This window comes from Sceloporus occidentalis, unplaced genomic scaffold, assembly GCF_023333645.1.
Source record: "Sceloporus occidentalis isolate IW3139 unplaced genomic scaffold, rSceOcc1.0.p SCAF_17, whole genome shotgun sequence".
Classification (NCBI taxonomy): Eukaryota; Metazoa; Chordata; class Lepidosauria; order Squamata; family Phrynosomatidae; genus Sceloporus; species Sceloporus occidentalis.
This window is the reverse complement of record NW_028316997.1, coordinates 9,447,692-9,470,831: the sequence shown is the minus strand read 5'-3', so window position 1 is coordinate 9,470,831 and position 23,140 is coordinate 9,447,692. Positions and strand designations below refer to the sequence as shown.

The window sequence follows — 23,140 nt, the reverse complement described above, 5'->3', positions numbered from 1 at the left end:
AGCGCGGAGTCCGGGGGCAGAGGAGAGGGGCAGAGTGCGGAGTCCGGGGGCAGAGGAGAGGGGCAGAGTGCGGAGTCCGGGGGCAGAGGAGAGGGGCAGAGTGCGGAGTCCGGGGGCAGAGGAGAGGGGCAGAGTGCGGAGTCCGGGGGCAGAGGAGAGGGGCAGAGTGCGGAGTCCGGGGGCAGAGCGCGGAGTGCGAGAGGAGAAGAGGATGTTGGATCCGTCTTCCAGCGAAGACGAGTCGGAGGGGTTTCTAGAGGAGGAGAGGAGAGAGGTGCTGGTGGTGTCGGGAGGCGGAGGAGGCTCGTCTTCTACACACAGAGTTCCGCAAGCTTCTCCCCGGGACCATAGAGACCCTGGTGCCCGATCTACGCTGGTCAGACCTGCCAGCCCCAGCCCGTCTGTAAACAGCGAGGGAAGAGAGGAGCAGGAGCGGTTACAGCGGGAGGAGAAGGAGAGGAGGAACAGGTTGCAGCTCTATGTCTTCGTTATGAGGTGCATTGCTTACCCGTTTAACGCCAAACAACCCACCGACATGACCAGGAGACAGCAGAAGGTAAGAGCACTGTGATCCCCGAACGGGTTAATCCAAAGCAAGGTGCAGCTGGAGGTGTTTTGGGTGGGGGGTGGTGGAAAGCAGCACCTGTTGGTGAAATGCCGCTGGGCAGATCGCTGTTTTGTTACTCCTGGAACAATGTCTGTTGCACTAAAGGGGGTAATAGGTAAATGCCTCCTGGGTGCCCTACAGTGCACTAAATAGACACTGGCCAAGGGTCTTGCTCCTGTTGCACCAGTACAGCTTTCCTATAACTGGTACTGGTCAGCTGTGGAAATGGGTATCGCTTGCCGTGTGCAAGTATTTGTTTTTATATACTAATATTTGTGTAGTCTGTGTTTTATTTCGCAGAACGCGGCGAACCTGCCTAAGGCACAGAATCAAGTTCTCAAGACATTTATGATTAATATGCTATTGACCAATAAACTGTATGTAAGGTCTCAGGCATGGGATTCGTGTCTTAGTGGATATTTAGGTTATTAAGCCTCTTTACTGTATATCTTTACATATACAGCTTAGACTTATAACTCTTAATGAAATTTGAGTATACACCGTCAAGTTATATATTTAGTATGTGGCATCGAACTTTAAAATTCTAGCTAACCATTGCTGCTTTTCTTCCCTTGGCCATGAAAAGGCCTCCTTGACATGTCACCTGTGCTGCTAATCATCTCTCAAGACATTGATAACATCAGTATAAATTAGTCTATGGGGTTTGTTTGTGGGAAATTTGTGGGTTTCAACTTCATCACCTTGCTGTTCTTTGTGAAAGACAAAGCTCCCCTGGCAAGAGAGGCTTAGCTGGTCCTGTATATTTCATAATTCGATGAGTGAGGAGACCGAAAAACCCCACCGATTTGACCTATGCATTATATAGGACCAGCCAAGCTCATCCTGCAGCAGAAGCTTGTTAGATTGGACCTTCATGCTGTATAGTGAAGTTGAGGAGCTGAAACACAACTCTTCCTTTAGGGAGTAGACCCCTATGAATGTTTTGTGATGGGAGGTTATCCACCAAGCTTTTGCTGTGTAATACTTTTTGTAGTTTGTCCTGAAGAAAATGGATACACATGAGGACCAGTGATTCTTGGATATAGTGGAAACCAGTAGCCTTTAGATTGGTCCATGTCTTGCTCAAGGCATGAGTCATAAAACTAATTTCATGGCTGAACAGTCAATTGGTTTCCTACTATATTTTCCACAGCCTGGTGGGCAGTATGCTAGCCTATAAGATCACAGGTGAGTGCATTAGAGGCAGGTGACTTTAATGTTAAGTTTTGGAAGTTGGGTAGTTGAAACCATGCTTTAGTGGGACAGCTGTGAACTTCCAAAGACCTGGAAGTCTTGCACGTTATTTGCAAGAATACATTACAATTAGTAAAGGAAAGGGTAATGGCAAAAGTTCAGGAAATGTGTGTTATTTCTATTTTAAAGATCCAGTAGGAAAAATTAGCCCTGAGGATTGTCTGTAATCCATCATGACATCTAGTTATTTACTAGACTATAAACTCTATGTGAAGTTGCGTGAATGTTTTATTACCTAGTTGTTTGGAACCCCCGAAACTATGAACATTATCATCTTGCATCATTACAAACCTCCAGTTTTCTTTGCTGGCTTGTACTGGTTATTCTCATATTTGTATGTTAAAAGCTAATGTAACTCAGGGTTATCCCCTATCTTATTTGCTTAATATACTAAACATTTTGGATCCTGTGTGAATGGCACATTAATTTTTTGGTAATATCTTTTATCAGTAAGGCCATGGATAAAATGTCGTCATACATAGTTTTGAAAACACTGACTTGGAAACCACATGAACTTCTTGATAATGTATTCTACAATAAAACATTTTCTCCACGCTACTATGCAGTATGTGCTAGATTTGTAAAATCTGCTCGTATTACAGATAGTGATCGTTCTGGCTCCTCTATATTAAAGATTATGGAATGTTTTGGAATGGGATGTTTTATTTGTAGGTGTGATGGTCAGTTGTCCACACACTTTTGACCATAGGTTCTCTCAAAAAACATATTTCAGCAACCTGAATATTCCTATTGACTGTTATAGGAAGTTGGCCCTAGCACCTGCAGGGTGTCCTACAACAAAACTCATTCCTACACCAGGTCAGAAGTGCTTTCTTCAGATATAGGAAAATCCATTATTTTGTAAAATACATCTTCTACAAATACGTGTAGTCCAAGCCACTAAGAGCTGCCGAAAAGGGAGCCAAATGTGTCCTTAAACAAACGGTTTATACTTTTGTTTGGCAAGCAGCATTCTTTTATTTAATGCTACAAAAAAAAAACTGCCTCATCGCCTTAATTTTAGGTAGCCATCTGCTTAATATAAAATGGTCTTATGTTAGGAAGGAGATTCATCAGTCCAAATGATTATGGTGTCCAATGCCTGGGCTGTGTATCTTTCTTTGTTTGATAAGTGATGTAACAGAACTTTACTTAAGCGTGTATACATTTAAGGGTGATTTGGCTGGAGGTGTAAATAAATAAAGGGACCCATGTGGCCCTGTCAACGAAGAATGCGTATTAAAGTACCTCGTACATATTTTAATATGCGTCTGTGAGCTGAAAGGGAAAAAAGCCCCTTTTTAGGTTTCTTTTTTGAACAGAGAGTCATCAGCAGGAAAGAGAACCTAGCGATATAGACCCCTGGTATTCTTATGCCAGAGCTGGCTAGGTGTGTGTGTGTGTGTGTGTGTGTGTGTGTGTGTGTATATATATAGCCAAACGCGTCTCCCTCAAGACTAGGAGCAAAGGCGGAATTCGCTTACATCCTTCTGTGCATTTGCAACGGAGTGGACATTTTTGACTTAAAGGGAACATATGCAGTAAAAGTAATCTTTTTAAGGTGAGTATTTTTTTTTCTTTCCCTTGTGACAGTCCCTTTCTTACATGCTAATTTTTATCGTTCTAATTAGAAATAAACGATAGCGTTAAATACATTGGTGTGTGTTCTTTCTAATGAGGACTCTAAATGTGTAGGCGGTGTCCAACCAGAATATAAAACAAAATGTGTTTGCCATGATACATTCATCTTAATTTATTTCGACACGGGAAGCCAACAAATAGATTGATATTGACGCATTTTGATTAACTGTGCTTGGATATCAATAAAGGATGTGATACCACTATTATTTTTTTGGCAAAACAATCAAAAACCTCCTTAGGCCATGTTTGTGAACTGTGTTTTTCACCTGTTTTTAGGATTAAACATTTTGTCGCATTCTTTTGAATTACAATGTTTACGGATTGTTTGCGACATACTGTTTCATGTCAAAAATGTTAGGATTAATATTTTAATTGACGCCACAAATTACTGCTTTACCAGCCTAATCATCCCTGTGCGTGATCCTGAAGGGATCTAATTGCGTGTTAATGATCTGAATACTACAGCTTTTCAGACAGTGGATCTCAGAAGGGTACTTCTGTATACCACAGTTTGTATTAAGATGAGTACATAAACTTTCAACGTGTAATTAATTGCATTCGCAAAGTGTCGATGATTAAAAGGGTTTTACCCTGTGGTCTCATTGTGTTGATCTATAATATTTCAGTGATGGCTTTGCTGCTGTTTATTCAGTGGCAGTCACCTGAATTGGTGAGCAGGTGCATTCGCAATGCCACAGATGGATGCTGTTCCGGTGTGGACTTGGGTGAAAGATGTTTTTTTTTGTTTTGTTTTGTTTTTTTATTTTTATTTTTTTGTCTCATATACTGACTCATCAACCTGTTTTTTTCTAATAGCACTCATTTGTTTAATCCACCACCCCCTGTTAAGCGATAGCTGGCATGGAATTTTTATGACTAATGAATAATAATACAAACAAAAAAAAACCTTAACCTTTTAATTTTTTTATTTTCTAAAAATGAATGAATTTTTTTCGGCATTGATAAATCGCTTTTGTGAGCAGCAGCTGGGGCCCTATTCTATACCAGCATGTCTTAACACATGTTAAAGTTATTGTGAAATGGATTTGTTTGGCAGTTTATGTTGTTAATTCACTCAGCCCTATTGTAATAGCATTATAGTAGCTCTATAAGTAGAATGTTAAAACAAAAAACCCAACTGTAATATATTTGGTAGCACAAGCTATTGTGTGCTCTTGTGTAATAACACTTTATGCGCAATATGCATAAATGTTCAATGTTCCTTTTTTTTTAATTATAAAATAATTCATGTACCACCTCCTCCACTGCTATTGAGTTGTAACATTCATATTGTTGCAATCAAGCATCTCAAAAATCAAGCAGGATGCTGGGTTGCATAGGGAGAAGCATTATCGGCAGAATGAGAGAGGTGGTTCTGCCACTTTTACCTTGAGTATTGCGTACAGTTCTGGAGACCCCATCTCCAGAAGGATGTCCACACATTGGAGAGAGTTCAGAGGAGCGCTACGCAAATAGAAAGTGGTTTACAGGACAGAAAATTACCAGGAAAGGGTAAAAGATCTTAATGTGTAGCTTGGAGTAGAGCCCTGCGCGAGACTGCTTTTTCATTCCCGCTCCCGCTGATTTTTAGCCCAATCCCGCCTGCTCCCGCAATGTGGGTGTTCCGCTCCCGCCACATTTGTGGCCAATCCCGCCCACCTCCTTACCTGAACTGCAGATTTACCACGCAGTCCCGCAAGGCTGCCCTCGAGTTGCTCCCTCACAGCATCTCTTCTCTTGCTCCGCCCACTCAGGAAAAATGTGTAAACTTGATGGGCTGAATGGTTCTTATCTGTCATCAAATTCTATGTCTGCACTGTATTTTTTTGGTGTTATTATACTCTTCTCCCATGCTATAGGTTCCAGATGAATTTCATATTTTTTTTTTAATTCAAATTTTATTTGTTTATAAGTAATGCATTAAACAGCTCTTTAATGGACATGCACAAATGTCAGACCTTCCCTGTGAGTTTGCTATTCTCAAGAAGTATCTGCTGATCAACGCCTCACAAAAAAAATAAATCTCAGAAGACATACAATCAACAATTGTGAATTTTAATAAAGATGGAAAGGTTTACAGCGTAATCTCATAGTTTACATATTAATCTGTCCACTGTTAGACAAACTGTTATAAATGGAGATAATTTAGTACCCAAGAGTAACGGCTAAAGGCTTGAATGAATCAATGGAACTGGTAAACATCCCTGTTAATGAGTTTACTATAAGAAAATGTTCAACAGGCATGGGCGCTACTGAGGACGCTGCTGCTCTAAAAAAAAAAAAAAAAACAAAAAAAAAACAAAACGAAAAAACATTGCTGCATGCCTGAAGATTGCCAAAGAACACCTTGACACTCCACTGGGAAAATGTTTTGTGGTCTGATTAAACTAAGATTGAGTTGTTTGTAAAGAACATGTAGCCCTACTTATTGTGTAAAGAGTGCACGGCATACGATCATGAAAACATGGGCCTGTCCAGAGTCTGGATTGCTATCGAGGGGATTACTAATTTCCAACGTTATCAAGGTATCATACAGGATAATGTCAAGATGACTGTCAGCTAGCCGAAGCTCAGTGGGAGTTGGAAGATGCAGCAGGACAATGACTCCAAACATCTAAGTAAATCTGCTACGGAATGGCTTTAAAATCAAAAAAGAAAATCCCCAAAGCCCAGACCTTAACCCTTCAGAGATGCTGTAAAATTACCTTAAGAGAGCCATTCACACCAGACATACTAGGGATATGGCTGACACAACAGTATAATACACAGGCACACAAAGATACATACACTACTCCTCTTATCTCAAGGAATCCTGTGTCCCATGCAGCTCTGTGCAAGCTGTCTCTACTCAGTGGCGTAACAAAAACTGTAAGGGGTCCACAGTGGCCTCCTTTACACCAGCATCTCTACTACCGCAGGGTCATCTAATGCATGTTACATGACCCAGCTGGTGTACCATCAGGTGTACCCCCGATGGTGTCAATGGATCGTCCATATCTGATCAGTTAAAGGAACAGGTTGCCAAATTAGGCAACCTGATGCCTTATCAATACAAAGTGTTTTTTACTTGGTTGTATGTGAATATTTATAAAGCTTCTCCATAATAATGCCTGTTTCAGCTCATGACTTGAAATTTGTTCTTGTTGTCATGTTCAATGAACCACCTACCTATTGCTCTGGGCCAGGTCTGCATAACTTCAGTACCTACAGTTCACAAACAGGCCACATTTTGTGGATATCCCTGCCTGAGCACAGGCATAGCAATTGAAATGTCATTAACATTTTTGTTTTCAGGTAAGGATATGCAATTCCCTGGCATTTGTGGCCCTCCAGGTCTGGAGCTGTGCACTACTGTGATGTGATTGTGAACTGTGCATTGGCGGTGTTTCCCTAACCTTGCATAAGATGCTAGGCCAACCACTTCTTAAGCTCAGGACTGAGCATGGTGCTTGCTTCTCCAGTGCTGGCTTGCGCAAGCATTCCAAAGGGTCTTACAATACCCTCAGGGGGCATCATGCAGCAAAATCTGGTGGGAATTATTGTGGACAAAGAGAGTGTTCTTTTGCTTCTATTTTTGGTATTTCTTTTCTCTTTGCACAAGTCCCATGAGGATGCTTCTCCTTGAGTTTAAAATACAATTCTGTAGGCCAGCAATGTTAAAAACCTGGTTCAATCTTTTGTTCCAATAAAGTTCCTTTATTGGAAGACCTGAAGCCTGCCATTTTTATCCTGTCAGCCAATCATATATTACCTTTTTTATTTTCAAATTTGCAGGCATTTTATTATTAGTGTATATACATCAGGAAAGCTATGTAAAACCTTTGCCTTCTCCTGATCCACGTGTAATTCTCAAAATACATATTGCCAACAATATCAGGAAAGAGCCTATGATCTGTGGCAGTATTTTCTTTACAGAAATATCTGAAAATATAATTTTTACATTAAAAATATATAACGGTTAAGTCTTGAAGGTTGAATAATTATCTAGCATATTCATGAAAAGGCACTTGAAACAAAAACAGTTTCTGGAGGTACATTTTAATGAGATACAAATCTCAAGGTGATAGTTGCGGTTTTCAGCTTGGCTCCTAAAGTCTTATGCATGTGAAATCAGTGCTTGTGTTCCATGTGCTATAAATCCCCCCCCCCCCATGATGTCTCAGCCACTTGCTGGGAGGCTTGGTATGATTATGTATTCTGTCTTTTTGTAGTAATGTGAAATTTTACAATGCAACTCATCTGGGTGTGATAAAGAATATAACATTTGATTATTTCACAGTGATATTAAGTATTGTAATATTGTGTGTATCTCCCCCCCCCCAACCTTTTTGTAGTATATCACATTAGTAGATCATGTTAAAACTGGAGTATCTTGATGATAGTTGTCACAAAGAGGGGGTTACCCTTGCCTTCTCATGAACAACCTGAATGTAGAAAAAAAAATGTCTTCCTTTTTGAGAAAATTTAATGATGGAGCCCTTCGAACACTGATGTAGGAGTAGTAAAGGCTGCAAGAGCAGCTAGTTTTCTACAGGATGCCTTGCTTATTGTTAACACAAAAGGCAAGAACCCTGGAGCCCCATGTCAAACATTACAGGCAGCGCAGGGCTAGGTTTTGGCTATGTATCATAAAATTCATTAGTCTTTGCTGCATGGTACTTTAAAATCTAGGCAGAGCAGGTGGATATAAAAATGGTCTCTCTGGGTTTAAAGTGAGAATATTTCTATTGGTTCCATGGTGTATGCCATGTTTTAGAATCTTAACAGTTTTTTTTTTTTATAGTAACTCCTACAGAGAACAATGGCAATGGAGGTTATGTATGAAGCAATACTCCAAGCCAAGGGGTTTCCCTGTTGTTTTTTGTGGCCTGGAACAACTATAGACAAGGTATACAATTTGCCTGCTGTGTGACAGGGAGGAGGGGGGATGACAAGTTGCCCTCTCTTAGATTCTGGTGTCAGCTTTTTTTTTTTTCTTTCCTACTTCTTTCCTAAGAACATGACAGGAGACCACTTAGGATTACTTGGTCTTGGAGCTCATCAATCAACACTAGGAAATAGCATTCTTCCAGACCGGCTTCCCTTTTCCTAGTCTCTCCAGACTTGAGACAGATGATTTCTGGTGAAAGTTGCTCGCTTAAGTGATTTAATTATTTAACAAAAAAAGTGGGCGGTTGTTTCAGTGCCCTTTAAGAAGTTCAGGGGTATAATTTAATCCCAGATTTTCCAACTGTCAAAGGCTACCAATTAAACATGACGTAGAATTGAATTTGTCCTTTGCGCACACATTTCTCTGCAGTACAAAAATGGAAGCGCCTAGTCTGCATTGTCTGGTTATTATCTACGCTTATTTGCTCTGCAAGGCCATCACATGCATCCCATCTATTGCACCATCCCTCAGACTGAAATTATGTGGTTTTATGTTTGACTCTTAGTAAAAGTAAGTGTTCCTGACACAGGTCACAGTGCAAAAGTTTCATCTTTTAAAGGGACCATTAATGTCCCTTGTATTCCACTGTGTGGTGGTATCATCTGGTCATTCAGCGTGCAGAATGTCAGAGCATAACGTAGGGTTGCATGTACATCATTTATTGGCTGCAGGACTTCAATTGTGAGGTAAACAAGGCAGTATTGACAGTAGCCCTATATTACCAGTGTCTATTGCTTGCTCCCGGTGAGTGCAGCACAAAGCGGTGTCTCCTTCTGCTATGAGAACTCCACAGAAGAAATGAGCGAATACTTGCCCACCTTGTAGGGAACAAATAAGTCCAAAAATACTGCCAGCGTTTTCCAAATAAAAGTTCAAGCTTTGTCATATCATTAAAGCATCACAGCATGAGGAGAGTATGGTCTCACTCGTAATGTCTGATTAAGGCTAGGTTTCCACTTGGGTTTTTTTTTTTTTTTGCAAAAACGCCCATAATAACGCCAAATTCAGCCACACAGCGTTTTATTAGTGAAAAAAATGCTGCGGCCAGATGTTAGCTGTTCTTTAATAATTTAAGAAATCGCACAATGCCATATCCACTTGGCGTTTTTCTGTTTGGCGTTTTTTCAGTCCTCTTTGGCGTTTTACTGCTTTTTTGGGCTCTGTGGCAGTTTTTCAAAATCGCAGCATGTTGACACTGGCGTTTTTTGCAAGAAAATCTTGGCGTTTTTCTCCAATAGAAGTCTATGGGAGAGAAAAAATGCCATGAAAAAGCCATGTGGGTTTTGCCTTCGCGTTTTTTATGGCGTTTTTTATGGCGTTTTTTCCACAGTTACAATGCTGAGGATGGACCCAGTATCTGTGTGTCCTACGAGAAATAGGCTAGAAACAAACAGTTTCACACAAAACAAAGTTCATATTGAATTTTACACCATTTGGAACAAACATGCCGTTACAAACAAACATACCCAACTGGATCCTGCGTGCCAAAAGCAACAGCAAACAATTTGCACCATCATTTGGGGCCAATCTTCCTAGAGGAGCAGACATTCGGAATAAAGCATGCCTTACAAACCACAGAAAAGAGACAAAAGGGCCCGCCGGGGCGTGTTTAAGTAGAACTCTACCAAGGAAATGACATCAGGAGGGGGCAGATACTTGCCATTTATCCTAATCCCTTTTAGCTGGGTGAAACTTCCAACTTGTAAAGGCTGGAAAAACTGCCTAAGGTCAAAAAAGCAATTTCCACAAAAAGGCTAAAACGCCAGAAAAAACGCCAAAATGCAGTGGCAGTTTTCCTGGCGTTTTTCATCAAGAAAATAACGCTAGATTAGAAGTTGTACTCGCTCCTATGTTTTTCCATGTACCTTAGTGTAATGTTAACCTTTCGGGAGGTACGTGCGTCCTGTAAACAGAACTGTTTTTCAAATATCAATGTTGGTTTGCTTTTCTAAATGTGACACATACTTTTTCTGACTTACAAAGCTAATATGGTACTGTAAAGTATGAGGGTTGTTGCCTGTTAACCCCTTGACGACAAATGAAGTTCCTGGTAAATTATGGGGTTAACATGCAACCACCTTCCCACCCCTTTTGTTTGTGTCTTTGTGTGTTTTTTTTTATTTTTTTTTTGTTTTAGTTTAACAAAAGATTGTTGTGGCTTTTTTTTTTTTTTCTTCGAGTTAAAGGGGTTAAGATTTATTTTTGGCTGCCACTAGTTTGAAAGCGAAACACCCAATTTTTTCCCCTGAACGTAGGGGTTGTGACAAGAGACAGAGGGCCAGGACACAGCTGGAGAGGTCTCAGAAATGGACATCTTACCAGAATAGCCAAAATGGCAAAAGCGGGACAGCAAGTGAATTTTGGGACTGTTTGGGTGTATAGTATTAGTAGTTTGTATGTGTTGCAAGTAAAATGTTAGCCCTGTGTTTTGAAATGAGACCACTGAGGAGCTTAAACAGGACAGGGTCTTTATTCTGTGCTTGCTTTTTCACAACTGAACTGTTTCCTGTTGCATGATACACTTGTAGACCCAAAAGCACTTCTTGCCTAGACGATTAGGCTTTCAATAGAATGCATTAAGCTATTTGAACATACGGTATTTCTCAGCCAGTCCTTTACCCTGTGGGATATATAGACTAACTAGTGATGGCCTATTCCTGTAGGAATCATTGAAACTCTGAATTTGAGTATTATCTGAGATGAGTTTCTCACGCGCTCTCTCCTGGTACTAAATAATACTTGTAATACTCAAGAATGATCAGGTAGTCAGTCTCTTCATTATGGAAAATAATTATGGCTAATATGTGCCATGCACGAAACAAAATACTCCCAAGGAATTTCTTGGTTTTTAAATTCACTGCAGGTATAGAGTTCTTGTGTTTCATGACCTGCTGGAAACACCCTACATAGTGTCTGCCATTGGGATTGCTTTTCCTTGCTTGTATTTTACACTAAGATCATACTGTTGAATTAAGTGTGGGGTGGACTTGGTTTACCATTTCCGCATTATTTGTTATAAAGGGTTGTGGTCAATTTCCACAAATAGTTGTCGCTCATAGATGCATTGATGAGATTGCAATGGCTAGCAGCTCCTTTCCACTTGGGCATAATTGGATTGAGCTGCTGTGAGTGGCCAAGAAGCATAGGCCACTGGGTGAAGTCTTTGTATCAATACTGTACCCAACCCAGATTGGGATGAATCTGCTTGAAGGACGGTGTTGCAATTCACATAAAATAGCTGACCTTCTTATAAACCCAATCTTTTTGGATTTATTTCCAGGTTTTTATCCTTTTCATCACGGCCTTTGCCATAGGCCAAGATGTCATAAATTATGACTTGCACACATGAAACAATATTTTTCTAGAATATTTCCTGAGCTGGTGCTACACCTAAAGGAACTCTTGTAAAAAGCCATCTGCCTATAGAGGAATTAAAGGTGGTGAGGTGACTGCTAGCCCCATCTAAACGTAATATCCAGGCTGCATTTTGTATGCTAAGCACGTATGCTCCAACTAGTTTGTGTGCTATGTCCTCTACAGTAGGCAATGTGTAGCGCTCTATCATTATTACCTTAAATCATGTGCATATTCTGATTGCTCCTGTCTTTTTGTTTTCTACCATAAAGCTGACCCATTCAGACAGTTCTGTGATCCTTTTCATCATCATTGTGTTCTCCATTAGAGTTCTTACTCTACTTTAGTTAGCCATCTAATTATTTTTAACAAGAGATTTAATATTTTACCAACCTTGTATTGTGATGCAGAATACTTGAATAACAGTAGTTCAAGAGAATTAAAAACCAGGGAATCTCCACATTTCATATTAAGAAATTCTGCTGCAGTTGGCTTGGTTTCCACGATGACGTCAGTCAAATTATATACTTCACATGTGAGTGACACAGGCGAGTGATATTTGTCATCCTTCAAATGTGTTCTAAAATTGACACAGTAGCCAAAGATCTGTAAATGCTGGAAGTAAATAAATCTGAAGGATTCTCTGAGGGAAAAAAAAAATCCCAAATATCACTCGTCTGTGTCACTCACATGTGAGCTCTCATTTTGTAGTGATGTCATTGACACTTCATTTTCTTTGACTTTTGATAATACATTGACGGCTTGGTTACTGTATCTAGCATAATGCAGTTGGTGATTTATTGGCTTCTTCAGTGGGTGCAATTACAGTGGACCTTCTGTTATGTCGGATTAAACATGCCAGCTTCCCCCAAGCTTAATTGTCTGCTTTGAACTAATTATCACTGGACAAAAACATGTTTTGGCTTTCCCAGCTGTCCTTGTAGAGTTGTCATTTTCATTTTTTTTCTTCTAGGTCAGTGGATGTGTTTAAAATGTCAAATTTTGCATGCCACTTTCCAATGTGGCTGATAGATATGCCCTTCATATATCTCACTTGGTTCAGAAAGTTAAAAATGATCTTTCCTGACCTAGACGCTACATTCTAGTTGAAAGAATACATTGAAAAAAACACTGGTTAGTAAGTCATATCTCATCGTTTGCAGCCAGTTGAAATCAATTCAAAATTGCCTGAGATCTTTAATTTAGGGTTTGAAATTTGTAGATGTAGCTTATATTCAGTGGTGCTTCTCACACATTACTTTAAAACAAAACACCTCTGCTCTGCATGCAGTTACATTTAAACATAGGCTCAGATCAAACTGTTCTTATTAATGATCTACTAGATAATTAGGTTTAATACTTCAACCTTTTTGTAGCTTTCATTGGCCAGTTTTTTTTTTGTTTGTTTTTTTGTCAGTTTTGTGTGCGTTCTTTGCTGGATATGTCCCTGACATAATATGATATTTTTAAATTGGTAAAAGAATTTTTCTCATTTGCTGTAAACCTAGTGGTATGAGAAATGAGTGCTCATTGTTTTCAACCACATTTCTTTTAGGGAATGGTTCATCTTTTTTGGTAAAATATACGTAGTTTGTGTGTCATCCAGTCTCTGACAATTCAGCCCCGATTTGTATTTATTATATATATCATATTATCCAGAATAGAGTACCTGTTTTTGTTTGTATTCCCATGGCTGATTCTGTTCTGCATGATTTTCTTTTCTTTTTGTGGAGGTACAGCTGCATAGTCAGCCAAGTGGTATGTGCTTGGCAAGTTGGCGTTAAGTGAAGTGTTGTGCTGGGAAAATTACCTAACGTTCTCATAGAAAGAGCTTGATGACAGATAAGAGCCGCTCAGCCCATCTAGACTCCCCATTTTCCCATTTACAAAGGTTCAGACCCTAATCAGTCCTCAATCTTGATCTTAGGTTTAGGTTTGCTATATGGCTATCCCATGTATACTTAAATGCCTTCACTGCGTTAGCATCTACTCCTTCTGCTAGGATGCTTGTTGCACTTGCCTACCACCTGCTCAGTAAAGTAAAACTCCCCTACGTTACATCTGACCTTATAGCTTATGAGTATGGCCTTTTGCTGGAACATCTCCCCTCCTGTACTTGTTGGTAAAATTTAATGCGTAAACATCTCCCTCTTTTTTGTGCAAGTTATGCATAGAAATGAAAAAACCCTTTTTAGTTTTTCCTGTGTTTTTTACTTTTATTTTATTATCCTGCAAACCATTCACCATTTTAGTAGCCCTCGTCTAAACGCTCTTCAACGCATTAATATCCTTCTGGAGATACAGGACAATTAGAGAGCTGTTCGCTATAAATAGGGATCCATTTTTGGGTCTTTTATTACCTTAAGGATCTCTTAGTACATGGTAGCCGCTGTTAAAACTCAAACTCTAAATACTGAGGGCACCTGAGTATGTTTCACCCACTAGAATTATGCACAAACCTTTCCTGTCTTTAGTAGGAAGTGATACCTTTTTAATGCCCCAACATAGAAGACAATATGGATTCACATATACTTTCAGAATCCCATAGGTCTTTTCTTCAAATGAAATTTGACACATTTACAAATCACATTGAAACTTTGCCGGGTTTGCACATCTTGTTGGAATTAATACGTTTAATAATGGATATTCAATATTGCATGCCTGGGTCAGTATTTTTATTGAAAATAGTGGATTCCTTAGAACTATGAAATTCACCATATGTTAACTATATTATAGTATTGCATGCTTTGACGTGGTCTGCAACTAATTAGATATGGTTCCCTTGGCATCCTTAAATGTGGAACATATGATATGGAATCTGACTTCAGCGCAGTTCCTTTTGGAAATGTAGTCATACACATTCATTGTTTTAAAATAAGAGCGCTATGGTGAGTCACTAGCTACAATTTACAAATATCTAAAATCTTCACGAACAAGTAACAAATTTACCCCACCTATTTTGTTATAGCCTTCAGTTTCTGCGCCAGAGTTGTTAGATCAATGTCTTCAAAAAAAGCTTCTTCAACTTTGAAGCTAAAATGATTTCTTAATTAATATTCATCTTGTAAAATGAGCCTAATGACTCAAACTACACAGACACCTTCAGAAAACGGTAAAAAAGTAAAGAACAGTATGAAGGTTAAACAAACTTCAGATTCCTGTTTGTTTAAGAAAGTACTGAATGCTGAAACTAATAATGGTAAAACCTCTTTAGGACAAAGGATGCTTCTAAGCATTTTTAGCATTTTTTTTCCCGTTAGTTGTTGAACCCTAATTCCCCTCAATTTCATTAAATGTATCCATGCTTTTATTTTCAGATCGAATAAACCGTAACTGTGTGTGTGTGTGTGTGTGTGTGTGTGTGTGTATATATATGTGTGTGTAATGTAAAAGGGTGAAGCCATATTAGTCCAGTAGACACGATGTCAAAAAATAGAGTATTGCAGAGTATGCGGCGATACCTTTTTTATTGGACTAACATAATATTAAAAAGACAAGCTTTCGAGAGTTATCCTCCCTTCATCAGGTCTGAAGCAATACTAATCAACATGATAGAGGTTACAACTTAAAACAAGTGATGGTATAAGAGAAGGGGGGGGTTGAGTGGGGTGTCATAAATAATAGGTCTGGAGGTGAGAAATGCAGAGAGGTAGAGAGATACAAATAAACCAATAACCACAGTAAAACATCAAAGATAATAACAGCAATTAGACACAAATTGGATGTTTAGATGAAGTTCATATGAAGTTCTGGTAGTGTGTAAGGAAACCAGAATCCACTTTAAGTCCCTCTTTTATGGTGTTAAAATGTGTAATCATTTTCATCTCAAATGTTTTTCTTTCCTGAGAGTCTCTGAAATTTCCTTTGAGTACTTTAATTTTTAGGTTTTGGATGGAGTGATTGTTCTGTGTGAAATGATGTCCTACCGGGCTGCAATATTTTGACTGTTGTAGCTTCGATTCTCCGGGCTAGGCTTAACTCCCCATTAAAAACCCCCCAATAATGACACCGCACACCATAAATATGGATGAGAAAAGGCCACAGCCAATTTTATTTATTAGAGTCATTGTCACGCCAAAACCTGAAACAATAAACATAGGTGCGTTAACAAGGACAATGACTCAAAACACCAACATGTAAATATATACAATAAAACACCCAAGCTTGCCAAGCAATCCAGGTACCATAACCAAATGCCACTTAAGGAAGGGACATACCGAGATGCCCCCACCCTGACCTGAGGTTCCAGCACTGACAGCCAAGAACCTCCCACCAGATGTTACCAACCATTCACTTACCACCACATTAACCCCCTGGATACCTGGCAAGCTGCCGCCCCACAGACTGTGACAAACGACACAAACCTTCAAACAAAACAAAAAGGGAGGGAGGGTGGGACACGCAACCAGGTAAGCTAACCACAAAAAATGGTTCCTGAGCCCGGGAAAGCAGCCACTTATATAATCTACCCCCAACTCCACCCCCGAAATTCCCGCCAAAAAGCCTACCCCCTCCTCCGCACAACAGTCAAGGCCCACTATAGCCCATGCTGGCCCCCCCGTGGGCATCATTCTTCCTCATGGTTTTTGATGGAGCTTCGGTGCAGGTTCATTCTAAGGTGCAGTTTAAGCCCCGTTTCTCCAATGTAGCACCCTTTGTCACATGCAGAACATTGTATCATGTACACCACGTTTGCCGATGTACATGAGTAAGAATCTTTGATGGTGTGTGTGTATATATTTTTTTTTTTTTCATACCTCTTTTCAATTTTGTTAAGGATTTGTTTCACGAGATAGGCGTAACAATGTTGTCAGTTGAGTTAAGTGCAAAACTTGGAGTATTATTGAATAACTTTCTGTTAAATGTTTTTTTATGCGTTATTTTGCTTAATGAATAAAATGCATATACTGATTTCCTTAATAACTAAACCAAAACAATACAGTAAGTTAAGTGGCCGAAACACTTTGCCCGTAAATTAAGGAAAAGGCTAGTACTATACCTTTTATCTCTATTATGTCTCTATTATCTTATGCCCACTACAAATAAACTGTGTTGTTTTTCTAGTGATTTATTCCAAACGGTGTCCGCTTAAACCTTATTTCTCCTGGTTTTCTAGCTCAACAAGCAGCAGCTCCAGACCATAAGAGACCGGTTCCAGGCCTTTCTTAATGGGGAAACCCAAATTGTCGCTGATGAAGCATTTTGTAATGCTGTTAGGAGTTACTGTGAGGTAAGTGCAAAAGGGTTTCAATATGGAAGCCTGTTTGTTTTCTGCTTCCTAAATAAATTTGGGTGTGATTTATTAATTTCCCATAGCACCTTCTGTCTCAACTGCTATGAAATATCTTGTCTTGTCATATCCCTTGAATTTATGTATTGTATTAAGCGCTGCGTAAACTGTTGGCGCTATATAAATAAAAAATAATATTTCACAAAGGATAATTTTTCTCTTTTCTTTCTCTGTATCATTTTTTCCTAGTTATTGGCGAACCATGGTGTTTAATAATAATCAGTCAGCTGTTTGGTTAATATAGCCATAATTGTGAAATAGTTACACAAACTTTCAGTTTCAATGTTAAGGCGATTCCGATTTTTTTTTCTCCTCAAAAACAGGTGTTTCTAAAAAGCGAGAGAGTTGCCCGAATGGTACACAGTGGAGGATGCTCTTCAAATGATTTCAGGGAAGTGTTTAAAAAGAATATAGAAAAGAGAGTTCGAAGTTTGCCAGAAATTGATGGCTTAAGTAAGGAAACCGTTCTGAGCTCTTGGATTGCTAAATATGATGCCATATTCAGAGGAGAGGAGGACCTTCGCAAACAGACAAACAGAATGGCACTCAGTGCAGTATCAGAACTAATACTTAGCAAAGAACAGCTTTATGAAATGTTTCAGCAGATCTTGGGCATTAAGAAGCTGGAACATCAGTTGCTATACAATGCTTGTCAGGTAAGTAAATGCCAGAATGCCTGCCTAACGCTACAGTGTTTAGTTTCCATGACATTTATACATAGGATTTATGGGCCAACAAAGAAAATATCTAAACACGAATACATAATAACTGTAGCATCCTTTCTAATCTACTATCAATGATACAATAAATTTTTTTTGATTCATGATTATAAATGAATTAAGGTTTTCAGTATTTTGCTTGTAAAAGGTCTATATTAATATTTAAAACGTTTTTTTGTATACCTAGTTTTTTTTTTTTTAGGTGTATATTTTGCTAATGTGGGGCTACTGCAGAATTTCCTGCGCTAAATAACACACACCGTTTTATTAGAGGGGTGTTGGTGGCATTAAACTGCCCCTTAAATCTGCAGCACTGTAAGATTTAATTTTGTGTTTTATTCAGTTCCATTTTAAGACGCTTCAAAGCATGGAAAATGTAACGCTTTAAACAAACTGTTTAAACCTAATGGTGTTAAATATGTGATAATATAAAACAACCATGTGAAGAACACTGGTTGGACTTGTGCAGAGCAAGTGAAATTCTTCATACATTTCTTGCTATTTTCTTTGCTTTCAATGCAGCAGCCACCATGAATTCAATCATCTCCTCTTCAGGTTGGACAGAGTCAAGTGTGATCTGTGGCTTCATGTCCCACTCCCAACAAAGCTATAGATGACAGATTATTGTAGCGCAGTACCGATAATGCTTTCCAAACCAATTAGCAATGTAGTTTTTATACTTGAAAAAGCTGCATTTTATTATATTGTTTCGATGGGTTCCTTGCTAATGCTGTTATCTACTACAATGCAGCAGCAAGTGCATCATGTTATGTTTGTTTTTTTCTCCTGGCATGTTTTGGTTTCTTGGGTTAGGAAACAAGATGAGGCTGGATGGAATCTGTAGTTGGGATAGTAGAAGTGCAAAGATCTAATACTGTAGACCAAGGATGTACTATGCATGATGTACTTTCGTGTGACTGTCCGCTACCTGAAGAGTCCCAAACTAAATTGTTATATTTGCTCACTAGTCCTCTCAGGTGAACCAGAAGCAGCAAAACTAAAATGTTTTATCTTTGTCTCTGCTGTATTTCTTTGCCTAAAAACTCAGCCTAAAAGTAGAACGGATGGCTTCTTATAGGTAGTGCATTGGTGGAAGCTGTCCTACATGGAGGATGGATTCCACCCACGGTGGTTGCTGCATTTGACTAAAGAACATGTTAGTAAGCAAACGCTTGTCTTTCTCCAGTGTCCCAGTCAAGCTAGACGCTGTTCTATATTAGCAGAGACTGCCACATACAGTACATAATAAGGTCAGAATAAGCAGTAAATGTAACAGAATATTTTTAGAATGAATGTCAACAGTTTAAAAACCCTACACATAGTGTCGTTCCTTGTTATTGTGTTTATCATATTGTATGTAACAGAAATGTAGCCTATGGGCATTTTCCATTTTGAATTAACATTAGATATGTTTGTCTGTAGGATACTGTGTTCTCATAATTAAACCTGGCTAAAGAAGTATAGATCCCTTGAGCAATAGTCTTATTTTTTTATTTTTATAACTTTTATTTGTGGTGACTGTTCATTTTTCTGTTAGTCTCCATATATTTCACCTAAAATACTGAATAGAAATTGGTGCCTCTGGGCATATGGCAACACCCCATCATACAGTTAAGCTTTTGCTGCATGAAAAACTTACTTTGTTTCACAATAAGAATTCCATAATTTTGTACGCAATACATCTTTTTATGAATGTCGTCGCTGATAATTGGTGCTAATGATAAATGCTCAAGATGCAAGTTCAAACAATGATAAATGAAGATCCAGAGAAGGCAGCAGTCTTAAATCTGTTTATTTTTTATACTATAAATATTGATGCGCATCCATAAAAATACATGTGTTGAAAATCTCCTCCTGAAACCAAAACCTGTGAAATGTGTGTTTAAAATTATATAGTTGGCTGTAGGGGTACAATCTTATAAAAAACAATTCTATACATACAAAGAATAGATTTAATAGTATTCCCATATGCTTTTATCAAGTGTGTTTACTTTTAAAAAAATTTTTTTACCCCAGTACCAGTACCAGTACCAGTGTTTTGGGGTTTTTTTTTGGTTTTTTTTCTCTCTCTCATAAAGGAATAGTGCAGTTCAGTTTTGCAGCCCTTATCAATTTTTGTCCCTAAGAATAACCTACAACTTTAATGTTCTGCTAACTGGTTTTCTTTCAGCCTGGGACTTGGTGAATACCAACAAATCTTTAAATGTACTGTTTCAGTAGAAACAGAGAATATGTAAATATAGGTTCATGCTTGTAGATAAGCGTCTATAATAAAATATTTTATGCCGATCCGTTGTACTTAAATGGTGAAGATTTACATAACGTGGTCATTTGGGTGAAACTAACCCTCTTCTAACTTTTCTAGACTGTTAAAAACTAGAAATATTTCAGCACTATTAAACATTACTTAAAAAAAAAAAATTGAAAAAGCAATGAAAAATGTCATGTGGTGCAATCCCAAACTATGAAAAACAAAGAAAACCCATATTCTATTCTGTAGTGTCTGATGGTTTGGTACTCGGATTATTTATTTTTAATTTATATTTATTTTTTGCTTAGCTGGATAATGCTGATGAACAAGCAGCCCAGATCAGACGAGAGCTTGATGGGCGGTTACAAGTAGCGGAACGAATGGCAAAGGTGAACAGGCTGACGTACTCCATCTCTCCACTTTTACCAGTTAGCTTTTCTCACATTATAATTGCTTGTCATTGATACAATAAAGAATGTTTTGAATCCCAGGATGCATTAATTAAGGGTATTTATTGCAACCAATGCAATTATTTACCAATGAAAAAATCATACAGTGGAAGCTGAAAAGCTTTTTGAGTTGTAATGCATGGCCGCTTTAGTGTGTTATGTAAACATTTTCTGTTCAGTATATCAAATGTTTCAGTCATTTTTGTTCTTACTATGTCTGTGTCCCATTTTGCTATTTTCCTACGTGTGGTTAAAGGAAAGCTCGACCCAGGGACTTCCTATATCTTAGAGCATTCTTTTGTTTAGAAACATTGTAGTTTTGTAGGTTTCATCATAAAGGCTCAGTGAACTCAAATGCCCTGCTTTTGCTGCATTGATTTTATAATTTTTTTATTTTTAAGGAAAGGAAGTTTCTAAAGTTTCTAACCAAAGACATGGAGAGCATGTTTATAGAGGAGCTGCGGTCTTCAGTCAATTTATTAATGGCAAATCTAGAAAGTCTTCCTGTATCCAAAGGGGGGCCTGAGTTTAAGTTGCAGAAGTTGAAGCGCTCACAGAATTCAGCATTTTTGGACATTGGAGATGAGAATGAGGTTCAGTTATCAAAATCCGATGTGGTCCTTTCATTCACTTTAGAGGTGTGTATTCTGAAATTAACTGTTCTAACTAAATACAATATTAATAATCTCAAATCACTGTATAAAAAGACTTCCTGGCCCTTTTATTTTGGGATGGTTAGAAGAGGTTTTATCAGTTAGAGGGGGGAAAAAGCCCCTCCCCCCCCCCCAAGAAACCCAAAAACCTGATGACAGCCTAACCCCTGTTCTTGTATATATATTTGTGTGTGAGTGGGAAGTTAGGAATTGGGTGTAGTTGGTAGGCTCCTGTGACATTTAAGACATGGGCTCACCCTAGCACAGTTATACCAGATTTCCTCGACTAACAGCAACTCCTGGCCACGATAGCAACAAAATTGTTAAACCTGTACTTTGAGCGTTAAGATCATCAAAGTAATTTGTATAAAAATCAGTGTGTTCATGTTATAGTAGGCACAATTCTTACCTCTACGCAAACGAAATTTAACATGGCCATTATGAGAGAGAAAAAACACAATTGCATCACATTGGAGCCAAAGCCAAATTCGGCTGGGCTCCAGCATCCCTTCAGCTGTACAAGATACGTTGCACTGGTAAGCAGTGGGCCCCTGCGGAAGTGATCGCAGTTGCTGCCCCTTCTGCCCCACGGGTCAGACAAAATGATTTTGTGGGCCATAGATGGCCCGTGGGCCAGACGTTCCCAGCCCCTGCTATACAGGATAGGCAGGAATCCTCACTGACGCTATTAATTCATAAATCAATCAATTTTTGGTAATGTCTATACTGCCCTAATGCTGACGTGTTAACTTAAACACTCACAAAGGGTAACAAAACAAACTGCAGGCAGATACTCTTGTGTCTGACACATACACCTTGGCACAGAAAGCACTTTTGTCGCAATTTCTAATCATTCTCTTTTGTGTATTTCTCTGAAGATTGTCATCATGGAAGTCCAAGGTTTGAAGTCTGTGGCTCCCAATCGGATTGTTTATTGCACAATGGAGGTGGAGGGAGGAGAGAAACTTCAGACGGACCAGGCTGAAGCCTCCAGACCTCAGTATGTACTTCTGACTACATATACGGAATGTGCGAGGAAAACTTTAAGAATGCATGCGGTTTTTAAGGCAAAGGGTCACACCAACTATTTTATATTTTTCTTCTGTTCACACACTTTGCATTTTGTTAAATTATAAATTAACTATTAATGTGTCTATTTTTGAAAATTACATTAAAGCATTTTTGTCGCACATTGTGAAAAAAAATATATAACACCACCTCCCAGTATAACAGGAAAACAAATACTTGCCTCTTCCAGCTGTGCACCCAGTAGGAGCTCTTTCTCATTGCCTTTTTATTGTTTTGAGCTGATGTGAGCACTCTATTCCTGTCTCCCTGCATGCTTTTAGATGAGCAATAGGGAGACTACTATTCCAGGCAGACTCATTGGCAGACTCCCAGTAAGGCTGCCTGCAAATATCTGGGTAAGCGCTCTTGGGGGCAGTGGTTTCTCCCCCTGTCCTCACCAAGCTGAACCCTCAGCCAAGAGGCAGATTATTGGATAAAGTGATCCCTCTGATGGCTGTGGCACTCTCTGGACCTATCCCTTGCCTATTTGCTGGCTGGAGATCAATCTTGCTAGTTTTGCTGCCATCCACATTCAAGGCTCTTTGAATCTCCAAGCGGGCTATCTGAGCCATAATCAGATACACCCTGGGGAATGGAGTCTACATCATTTTCATTTCCAGAGAAAGACACTATCTGCTTTTTCATAGAACTGGTCCCTCAGATTGGGATATGTGTCTCTGTGTTCTGTATATTCCTCTGTGTTCTTGATCTGGAAAACCAGGATGGGTGGAGCAGACAGCATCATCCTCTTTGCTCCAGATTTGCAAAGAAGGGTATTGTAAAAGGGCGCTCTTACAATCTGCATACCTTACAGATTGTATAGACCTGTTTTCTCATTACCCACTTTTCCATCCCTCTCCGGCATATCTTTAACTGACAACCTGGAGATTAAACATTGACTGCCACCTGGAATAGTAGATATTA

General features: G+C 39.0%; 1 protein-coding gene across 1 annotated transcript in view; it reads left to right on the top strand.

The window, feature by feature from the left end:
* The first annotated feature begins 211 nt into the window (after window positions 1-211).
* Window positions 212-23,140, top strand: part of LOC149302818 (calcium-dependent secretion activator 2-like) — a 112,173-nt gene continuing 89,244 nt past the window's right edge. The window contains exons 1-6 of the mRNA XM_089482176.1: window positions 212-556; window positions 16,903-17,016; window positions 17,400-17,732; window positions 20,355-20,435; window positions 20,897-21,133; window positions 22,027-22,148. Of these exons, the coding sequence (XP_089338302.1) occupies window positions 212-556; window positions 16,903-17,016; window positions 17,400-17,732; window positions 20,355-20,435; window positions 20,897-21,133; window positions 22,027-22,148 (1,232 nt within the window). The remainder of the gene's footprint in view (window positions 557-16,902; window positions 17,017-17,399; window positions 17,733-20,354; window positions 20,436-20,896; window positions 21,134-22,026; window positions 22,149-23,140) is intronic.